The sequence below is a fragment of the Biomphalaria glabrata genome, chromosome 11 (assembly GCF_947242115.1).
Source record: "Biomphalaria glabrata chromosome 11, xgBioGlab47.1, whole genome shotgun sequence".
Lineage (NCBI taxonomy): Eukaryota > Metazoa > Mollusca > Gastropoda > Planorbidae > Biomphalaria > Biomphalaria glabrata.
The window spans coordinates 7,162,135-7,173,252 of NC_074721.1; the positions used below are offsets into that span (position 1 = coordinate 7,162,135).

At 35.2% G+C, this 11,118-nt stretch overlaps 1 protein-coding gene across 1 annotated transcript; it reads left to right on the forward strand.

The window, feature by feature from the left end:
- Positions 1 to 4,815: 4,815 nt before the first annotated feature.
- On the forward strand, positions 4,816 to 8,126 carry LOC106073117 (uncharacterized). The gene is made up of 5 exons (XM_056004071.1): positions 4,816 to 5,028; positions 6,027 to 6,113; positions 6,772 to 6,856; positions 7,033 to 7,191; positions 7,770 to 8,126. The coding sequence occupies exons 1-5, from the start codon at positions 4,900 to 4,902 to the stop codon at positions 7,874 to 7,876; spliced, it is 567 nt and encodes a 188-aa protein (XP_055860046.1). The 5' UTR covers positions 4,816 to 4,899; the 3' UTR covers positions 7,877 to 8,126.
- Positions 8,127 to 11,118: the final 2,992 nt, after the last annotated feature.

Below are 11,118 nucleotides of genomic sequence, written 5' to 3' on the forward strand. Positions count from 1 at the left end.
AAGTAAGACTAAACTAAGACTAAGCTAATCGTAAGACTAGACTAAGACTAAGCTAAAAGTAAGACTAAACTAAGACTAAGCTAAAAGTAAGACTAAACTAAGACTAAGCTAAAAGTAAGACTAAACTAAGACTAAGCTAAAAGTAAGACTAAACTAAGACTAAGCTAAAAGTAAGACTAAACTAAGACTAAGCTAAAAGTAAGACTAAACTAAGACTAAGCTAAAAGTAAGACTAAACTAAGACTAAGCTAAAAGTAAGACTAAACTAAGACTAAGCTAAAAGTAAGACTAAACTAAGACTAAGCTAAAAGTAAGACTAAACTAAGACTAAGCTAAAAGTAAGACTAAACTAAGACTAAGCTAATCGTAAGACTAGACTAAGACTAAGCTAAAAGTAAGACTAAACTAAGACTAAGCTAAAAGTAAGACTAAACTAAGACTAAGCTAAAAGTAAGACTAAACTAAGACTAAGCTAAAAGTAAGACTAAACTAAGACTAAGCTAAAAGTAAGACTAAACTAAAACTAAGCTAAAAGTAAGACTAAACTAAGACTAAGCTAAAAGTAAGACTAAACTAAGACTAAGCTAAAAGTAAGACTAAACTAAGACTAAGCTAATCGTAAGACTAGACTAAGACTAAGCTAAAAGTAAGACTAAACTAAGACTAAGCTAAAAGTAAGACTAAACTAAGACTAAGCTAAAAGTAAGACTAAACTAAGACTAAGCTAAAAGTAAGACTAAACTAAGACTGACTAAAAGTAAGACTAAACTAAGACTAAGCTAAAAGTAAGACTAAACTAAGACTAAGCTAAAAGTAAGACTAAACTAAGACTAAGCTAAAAGTAAGACTAAACTAAGACTAAGCTAAAAGTAAGACTAAACTAAGACTAAGCTAAAAGTAAGACTAAACTAAGACTAAGCTAAAAGTAAGACTAAACTAAGACTAAGCTAAAAGTAAGACTAAACTAAGACTAAGCTAAAAGTAAGACTTAACTAAGACGAAGCAAAAAGTAAGACTAAACTAAAACTAACACTAAACTAAAAGTAAGACTAAACTAAAACTAAGACTGCTTCATTGATTCTAATTGAAAATGTATTGTTATTTCAAGGACTCTTAAATTAAAAAACATAAGATTCCACAAGAGAGGACAGACACAACGCACAAATAAATTCATTGAGTGAAAACCCAAAGACGTCTTGATTCGATTTTCTTTACTGATTGTCTGTTAGCTTGGGTATTAACGGAATATACAGATATACTTAGTATTGACTCTATTTGCAAGTAGAAAACAAATATAGAAATTTTGAAAGGGACGTATACGCGAAATTTATTTTTTTTATTTCAAGATTGGAGATTTTCGCATCCAAAGTACAAAGAACAACTAGTTAAACATAAAAATACCAATAAAAATTATTTTATATTATTAATTATTTTCAATCACTAATGTAATTAATTTTTAATAGATCTAGATCAGTAGTTCCGAAACTTTTTTGTATCACAGATCCCTTGCCTTATTTTCTGGTTTTGGGTAGACCCCTGCGAAACATTTATGGCCTTCTTGCACATTCAACGACATTAAAAAACAACTAATTTCTAACTGTAGTGAGTTTAAGGATAAAAAAGTAATTTACAGCTACATATGAAGTTATAAAGGTCTATCTTTTTGTATTAATAAAATTCACATTTAAACCAATTAAAATAATAATTAATATGTATCACTATACTAGCACCACCAAATACACTGGATTTTTGTTTTCATGTGTACCATACGTTGATATGGATATTATGCTACACACTGGACTCGATGTTCTATGAAGTAGTCCTTCAAACATTAGATATTAATTAATAAATGAATTCGTATTAAGTATCTTTGTAAACGTTTTCACCAAGAGTTTCTCGTGTATTTCTTGACCTTTTGAAGTGTGGCTCAAATATTGGGTTACTAACAGGAGAAGGGGTGAAGGTGAGTAGCTCGCGCCTAAACCAGTAAGCTACGGGCAGGAGGAACTATTTGCCATGGCTGGCTTGAAGAAAACTCTGAATTTAAACCTCTGCTACCTTGCAACTAGACCCAAACATGGGAAAGATTTTGTGGGTCAAACTTTAGAAAAATAAGAAGTTCGGCAACCCTTAGGTAGTTTGAAGGACACAGCGCTACACCCTTGTCATAGACTGTGACGCCGCTGATCCCAAACTGTATATGTCATTCGCAAAGAATCACATAAGAAGTTTTAATGTTATAAATCATACCACCGATGTGAACTTAATATAACAATATTAATGCATGAAAGAATTACATTAATGGGATGTAAAAATTAGAGTCATGACTTGCTTAAATGAAATCCATTATCGTAGACCACCATGGACATCTCATAGACCCCGACCACTATTTATTTTTCCACTTTCAAATACCACTTGGAAATCTTCGTAAACCCATGGGGGTCTATATAGAATACTTTGAGAAGCACTGATCTAGACTAACAATAATAAATTTTTCAATCGGAAATATCTATATATATATAATTCTCTTCGTGGCCCAACCATCACGATGAAAAAGTCACGGAAAGATAACTCTTTTATTTCTACAAGTTGGACTAGAGTTACCTCACGTAACTTTCGCGGTGAAAGAGCGATGCTAAGAAAAAAAAAAGAAGGGGGAGCGGGGAGCGTATGCTATGCCGCGGGTCAGCTCGTTTGTATTAATATTTAAAATGTCGCAACTTTGAAATATATAGCATACTCTATACACAATCAGTCGAAAACTTTACCAGACCAGTGGGGTAAAAAGGCTATCTGGGAGAAAGTTGCCGTTTTTAAAGCTATTAATCATTAAAAAGTTGCTCGATTCTGAATTTTAACTCTAGCCTCCATGATAGAAGGCCGACGTGTTATGCTCTGAGTTGTTCAAGTTTTTAAAAAATTAAAGTATTTATTATTCTAGTGTTGAAAATCTATAATCTCTTTTATTAGCCTTGACAAGAGTCATTGAGGTTATTTTGTGACAAAAAAAAATATATAAATTAACATTCGCCATAGATTCGCCTGACATAGATCTAAATCCAATCAAAAGATCTGTAATATCCAAGGCCCGCAGACCGTGGGTTATATCCTTCTAGTTATTATAATATAATACATGATAATAATTTGATATCGAATACAGTGTTGTCGCTTGGTCTGATGGGTTGTATATGAAGGCTTTCCATTCAACAGACCAATAAATTACTTTAATTTCTTGCCACGAAATCTTTCGGCATGATCCAATGACAGAGCAGAACCCCACAACCGTGTTCTAAATATAGCACCACGCGCTACCTGCACAGAGCGCCGCGGCAGACGACATGCCACCATGACTCGGCAATTCTGAACTTAGTCAATATCTAAAGGAGAAACTAAACTTATTTCCTAAATCTCAGAGAAAACGAAACATTGTTTATTTTTTTTATTTTTTTTTGTTTGTTTTTGTAGTACATGTTGACGGACATATTCATTTATATATCGGCGTCAGGAAGTCATGATTGCACTGATGCTGACTTATTTTTCTGCTTCTGTTTTCCTTTGTTTTTCAGAGAGTATAAAAAGGAAAACATTGATCTCATGTACACAGCGTCTATTTTCATTGTCTTCACTCTTTTCTGTCTGTTACAATGCTTTGTGGAGGCGCAGTGGCTGAGAGGTAAAGCGCTTGGCTTCTCAACCGGGGATCCCGGGTTCGAATCCTGGTGAGGACTGGGATTTTTAATTGCGGGATCTCTGAGTAGACCTAGCTCTAATCGGTAGCTGACATTAGTAGGATAAAAGTAAAGGCGGTTGGTCGTTGTCCTGGCCACTTGACACCCTTGTTAACCGTAGGCCACAGTAACGGATGGCCTTTACATCATCTGCCCTAAAGATCACAATGTATGAAAAGGGAAATTTACTTTTTTTTTTACAATGCCGTGTAGGAATTATCTTGAAACGCTGAGCACTCTAGCAACGCTTTTTATGGGGGGGTTTTCCCACTAAAAAAATTGATCACCGAAATGTTCCCATTTGTTCTCTTTTTTTTTTTTTTCTTCTAAGATCATGTTTACGTTCTCTAATCACTAAAACTCATTCAGTGTGATAAAAAAAAAAAGAAAGAGACATGAAGCGATGTGGTGGCGATGTAATGAAACCTTATGAAAAACGTAGAAGAGTGAAAAGAGAGACTTTGAAATAAACAGACATAACCTTTTGACTTCTGTACACCGCATACACCAAATAGCTTGCTATGTTATAGATTAGCTTTCTTGTTTGAAACTGTAATGAGGTCTGTTACTTCCAGGTCCAAGCCTCAAGAAGGGTTTGAGTTGAGGACCATCAAAATAACTGTTCGAAACGTATCATACCACACGACCAAACAGACTATATATATATATATATATATATCTATTAATGACTAAAAGTGATTGAATGTTCCATTGAATTTGCGTTCGAGATTGTCAAATAAATTCACTTTGAGATCAACGGATTTCTTCTATATGATAATAAATCTACAGGTAATTATTTTAGTAAAAAAGAAAACAGTGAATACGTGCAGGTGGAGGGGGGGTGTCGAATGATGTAACGTTAAAGAGAAACGCTGAATTCAATTTCTTGAACAATGGGAGAGCAGGGAACGGGTTGGGAGGTAATGTCAATAACAAAAATGTTTTGTAATCGAGCTCAAACACGGCCTTCTGGCGTTTAATGTAGTTGCATGAACGTGAATTTACAACTTCAGGTCACGTGTCCAGATTTCAAGACCGAAGTTTTCCTCCCAAACCCGCAGAAATACTTTGGTCTTGTTTTCAGTGACTGTAGATTCTGTATATAAACAGTTGGAAGTCACTGTTCTCAACACGATAGAAAGTCTTAGGAATCTTCAAACAATATAGAACAATGCTTCCAATCGCCCTGGTCGCCGCATTGATAGCCTGTACCCATGGTCAGACTGCCATAGAGAAGGACCCTACAAAGGTCTGCTTTCCCGACACGCTTCAGTTCGTGACCTTTAACCTCAATACAGATGTGAGTAAAACTTGTTTTTTTTTTTTTTGTTTTAGTTCAATATTAATGACTTATGCTTTATCTACCTCTACACAAGGGTTGTTTTGGCTCTTAATTTTATACTGAAATATTGCTTTGAAGGATGAATGAATTAATCTAGATAACTAAATTGTTGTCTAAAATTCATGTGTAAAAAAAGGCTACATAATATTCAGTACTAGAGTTATAAGAGTACTACAATAATTGTAATTTTCATCGTATGAAGAACCACACGGTAACATAATCTGATATGTTAATTGTTATATTTTTGATTGATAACTTTGAATCGCTAACGACTGACTGCATAAATATTAGACGCTCGTTGGTTTTGCTTAAGATTGAACTTCATACCATCCATTGTTGAACTTCTAAACGGCTGTTGATGACGCACATCAATGTAAACACTTGGTAGTCAATAGAAACGTATCCTACGAACTAGTGCACTGATTTCTAAAAAGTTACAGTTAGCAAATAGCAGTTGCTGCAACATATAGGATAACATTTGCCGAAAGGATGACTGGCTGGTATGTGCTCTGGACTGTCGTCTTAATGTCCCGAGTTTGAACCCTGCCTACTCCATCCTCCATCGTTATGTTGGAGTTTTAGGCTAAGATGTAATAATTCTTTATTCAAAAGAGCATCTGAAACATTTTAAACACTATAAAACAAGTAACAAATGTTTTAAGTCCAATTTTCCATCGTTTGGGGGCCCCTACTTTTTTGCGTAATATTTATTTTTAATGTAAAAAAACACTTATTAGGCCTCCCCTCTAGTGGGGGCCCTGGGGGATTTTTAAATTCTTCCCCTCCTCCCCCACCCTAGCTACGCCACTGAGTCCAATTAAACATTCCAACTGAGCATGAAAATTAATGGTACCCCAAGAACAGGAAAACTAAAATACTTGGCTTCAGATATATTATGTATGTAAGTCAATGTAGTAGAAAAAGTAAATAGACTAATTGGAGCTTTTGTTCCACAGGAAGCAGGCGTGGAAGCAGTAGACTTCAGGAAGAACATGCTGGGAAAGATCACGCCAACCAAGACATATGTCCAGGACTTTAATGCCGTAAGTGTACTTCCTATTTATTGATCGGTTTGTTAGTTTGTTGGACAACCTGGAAAAAAATTATTGTGACTAATTTTTAACAAAGAAAGTATTTTTTTTAACATACTCAACACTTACCATACCATCAACGCTCATAAGATAGGCTGATAATGCTGTGCCTGTAATTTAAAAAATCTTAAAACACTTCTTTATACTCTAAGCCAGTACCCTTGGAAGTTTGAATTGTACATTTACTTTATACGGATTAGTTCCTGGTTTATGTGAATTGTTTTCGAAGCCGTAATTCAGTCTATGATGTATTGGTATTGTACTTTAGAACTGTGATAGAGATCCCACTTTTTTTTCTGACAGGGACAAAAGTCTCCCTCCCTTATGCAATGTGTTTGGGGTGGTTGTCACATTCGCATCCTCCAAAAGGCGCCTCTGCTCTTGGATGCTAAACAGTGGGGAATGGCGGCTGTTTGTTTGGTAGACATTATCAATGTCCATTACACTATCGCTTTTATATAACTTTACGATTGCAGCCGAAAAAAAACATTAAAACCTTGTATACTCAACCGTAATGAATGTGTACTTGTCAACATACAATTTGGACACATAAAAGAAATAATTTGTACTGATAGTCACTGACAAACATTGTTATTCTTTTTCTTTCCAGAGAAAAACTTATATTGTTAGCACCGATGGCAGTTGTCAGACCTTTGACATTCCTGACGATGGCATCTACCCCCAATGTCTGCCAGGTGAATGGTTGAGATAATCATATGTTTTATTGTATTTCCCCTGTTTTCAATACATTTGCACCATTAAATTCAGACATTGAGTAAAACATAAAAAAATAATTTTCTAAATGAAAAGTGTGTAAAAGTGCATGCAATTCATTCCAATATTATGCATCCTCAAGTTCTTTCTGTTTCAGCCAATGCTGTATGGGTAGGAGAGGCCAACTGGGGATTCGGACCTAACCTCTTGCCTGAGGATGGCTGGGAGGTACCTTACAACGGAGGCAAAATCAGAATTCTTGTCACCAAACAGCCCGGTCAGCCTCGCTACATCATGTTGTCCAAGTTTATTGAATGTAAGTTACATATAAACAAACAAACTTGCACTGAGTCATTAAAAACATAATCATGGCTTCTTAGCGTGTGCATTTCAAAGAATCTTCATTGTCTGTATCAAACTCTTTATACAAGTAGTAATCTATATTACATCATTCTAGCATCATTTATCAATTCTCTCTATGTTTTAGTTCTCAAGCTCGACCTCTAGCTCAACAAAAATCAGATTCTCGGGCATTTCTTGATGTTCTCTTTTCATCATTCCCCCCCTACCACTTCCGGTGGCTGGTGCTACAACTCTGAATAAGGTTTTATGCTAGTCTTGACTGTCTCGTCATTTAAAATCCCACAAATTAACAAAGGTCTTATGGTCTAATGCCATTTTATTGAGCGTAATAAAAGACGATCTCTGATAAGACTTAAAAAATGTCTATCTTATATATTTAAAATTATACATTTTTATTTCTATTTCACGTTTGTCTTTTTTTAAATGTAAAATTTCAACTCATTTAATATGGAATTTTTTTTTAAAAAAGCTTAATTTTTTTTTATGTAACATCAACCTGCATACTAATTGTTATAATTACTTTCTCCTCAGGTAATGGTAACTATACAGTCACAATGTATCTCAATCCAAGTGTTACCATCACCCAGGCCAATATCTTTGACATCCCAAAGACTTGCACCCCTTCAACTATTGTTTAATATGCCAACGTTTTTGAATTGTTATGTCTTTTGATTATCTATATTATTCTATATGTTTTTCTATGTCAATATATTTTTTTATGTATTACATCCTGGACCACTTCGGTGCCCAGGCAGAGAAAGTCAAAACATTGTTATTGCGAGTTAAATACATTTAGTTTGTTTCTATTGTTATTTTTATATCCTTGTTATTATTGCGTCAATTATTATATCGCATTATGAACGTAAATAAACAATGATATTATTGTAACATCTCTTGTTTTCATTTGTTGGTAAGCTAGGATAGAGATTGAAATAATCTATTAATTAATTATATTTGCTGTCTTTAAATTGAATTTGCGAATACTTGACAAGGGAAAAGATGCAATGCACATCACGATTTTTGAGATGAACATATCTAATCGACAAAGGTAATAGGGTATAATGTAGGGTGTAGTACTTGACTTCCGAACCAATGTTCTCGCGTTCCCGATGTGGACTGGAGCTTTAAACATTGGAATTTCGGGACATCAGACTTTTAAAGATATTTGACATTAGTTATAGAAATCAAAGGCGGTTTACCTTGGATTACTGACTGACAAGGTACCCGAACTAACCTAAGGCAAGAGAAGTTCAATTGTGCGTAACGCCTCTGCCCTAAGGCCTAGGGAGTTGTTTTACTAACCGTCCGAAAATGTTGAAAAAAAAAAGAGGAAATGTTTATCCTGGCGAAGAGATTGAAACGTCCTATCTTTGTAAAATGTTTGACATGTTTCGGATGTTCCTTCAGAGTTGAAGATAGTTTACTTCCTAGTCCAAACCTCTCGCAGGACGACGGGGGATGGGAGATGGCAGGGTTTGAACCCTCGACCGTCGATAAATCCGAACGACAGTCCAGCGCGCAAACCGCACGACCAGGCAGCCATCACGATTTATCTACAATAATTATATAAATAAAAAGATTATCTTTCAAGATTTTTGATGAAATACATTTTTACTTTAATTTAACAAAACAGTTATATTGCACAACGAATTGAGTTAAGCCATGACTTATATACTGTTATACATAAAATTAATTTCTGAACTCAATGAGCGAAAAAAAAAAATTCTGGGTCAATGGCGACTTAACCTTACATAAGGTTTGCCAGATTGTCCAGGTCTAGGCTTCAATCTTCCTGCAGAAAATTTGAATTATGACGTAATATCCTTAATTTCTAAAAGAACTTCCGGAACTTGTTTAGAACCCTTAAAACGCGTGTGGTAGTTTAGCCTCTAAACATCAGACTTGTGTTTGCACTCATTGTAAAACAGTTCAGCACTTTAAGGAATATAAAACGTAGAAAAATCTACGAATGCTTTTCAGAAAAAAATGAAACATGCGCCCCATAGACATAAAAACAAAAAACAAAAACAAAGTCCCTCGTGAAACACCAAAAAAGCTATGCACACCTGTTGGAAAAGGGGCATCAAACATCGCAGGTGTTTCTATCTCTGTGCAGACAGCTTGTTCTCCGATCTGACCGGGAGGATCTACGTCCAATGTCTGAGATATTTAAATATGACATTTAAGTTCTGGCAACCTACTTTCTACCAGTTTCAATTTAGACTCGACACACAGTCTTTCTCTTTCTATTAGCAAATACTTAGATAGTTAGTAAATGTAAAGTAAAGTTCCCCTTTCAGACCTTGCGGTCTATAGGGCAGATGATGTAAAGGTCATCTGTTTCTGTGGCCTAATGTTAACAAGGGTGTCATGTGGCCAGCACAAAGACCAATCGCCTTTACTTTTCCCTAACTAATGTCAGGTATCCATTAGAGCTGGGTGGACTCAGAGGTGCCCAAAGATCCCGTAATTAAAATTCCCAATTAAAATTCCCAATCTTCACCAGGATTCGAACTCCGAAGCCCGGTTCGGAAGCCAAGCGCTTTACCGCTCATCCACCGCGCCTCCGCTTAGATATTTAGGACCAATGTCAAATGTTTTGTTCTATTAACTCCACATAGCTAAACAAAGAAACTGAATTAGGTCACAAAAGTCAAAACTTTTTCAAATATATAGCTTTTAAGATATCAATATTTACTGAAAAGTCGACCTACTAAACTTGGTCCGGAATACTTAAGCTTAACTAAATATACATCTACCCCAGACCAATGCACAACATACACTTCTGTTCTAATGTACATTAAATACACCGAAAGCAACTTCCCTAGCAATGACTACCAGTTAATGAAAGAACTGTCCTGTCAGACATATCCCCATTACCCATCCACGCCAATGACATTCTGTCGCAATGATGTCAGTTCTGCTAAACTCAGGAGCGTTCTTAAGTCAGAAGTAGATTAAACTTACTTGGCAAACTTAGTTGTGATCAATGAGCAATTGTAAACTAAGTCTCAAATGAAAGTACGTTCCTATGAGGAGTAACTAACCAAATAACTCCAGACTATTATTTACTTTAGAAATGCCAACAAAGCGTATCATAGTAATATATATAATATCATTTAAAAAAAAGAATTGTATATTTTATACTAGCTAGATATGACCCGCTACCTGCCGGCCTTATTTTGGGTATTACTGATCTAATGGATTGAATTTAGATCTATGTCAAACATGGCGAATGTTCCCTTCACATTTTAAAAACATATTTAGCCGACATAATGATATCAAATATAATACGAAATACAGACGAAAAAGGATTTCCCTGATTTGTTAATAAGTTTCGTTCTTTAATAGAGATATAATTAGGTATTTTTTTTGTTTTAGCGGCCCCCGAACTGGGAAAAGACGCTATTAGTTTTGTGTGAAATGTCTGTCTGTCTGTCCCGTTTAGATCTCGTAAACTTAAAAAAGATAGTGAAAATCCGACATAACAATATTTTAGACCATTCAAAGTTCTGATGCAACGGCTACTTTTTTATTTTCTGAAAGCGAAAAATCTTAATTTTTAAAAAACAATTCCCCCCAACCCCCCCCCCCCCCACGGAAAAAAAATCCTGGCTACGCCCATGATATAGATACATATAAAATAACTTTCTGTGCGACTCTAATTGGCCCTTGTGACAAAAAAAATAAACACACAGAGAAATTGTCTCTGAACAGAAACTCCCTCGATACTGACTCTAGCAGACAGGATTTCCACATTGATGATGAGGAAGTAGTTTTCCGAATCTCAAAGGGTGGATATCAAAAATTGTCATATGAAGGGAGACAATAAAAGAAAAAATATAAATGTTTAAATGCCTATGTTCGCATAAGTGTGTAC

Coding starts and splice junctions, on each gene's coding strand:
- LOC106073117 (XM_056004071.1), top strand. CDS start 4,900: ATGCTTCCAATCGCCCTGGTCGCCGCATTGATAGCCTGTACCCATGGT. Junction 5,029..6,026: donor CCTTTAACCTCAATACAGAT/GTGAGTAAAACT, acceptor TTTGTTCCACAG/GAAGCAGGCGTGGAAGCAGT. Junction 6,857..7,032: donor CTACCCCCAATGTCTGCCAG/GTGAATGGTTGA, acceptor TTTCTGTTTCAG/CCAATGCTGTATGGGTAGGA.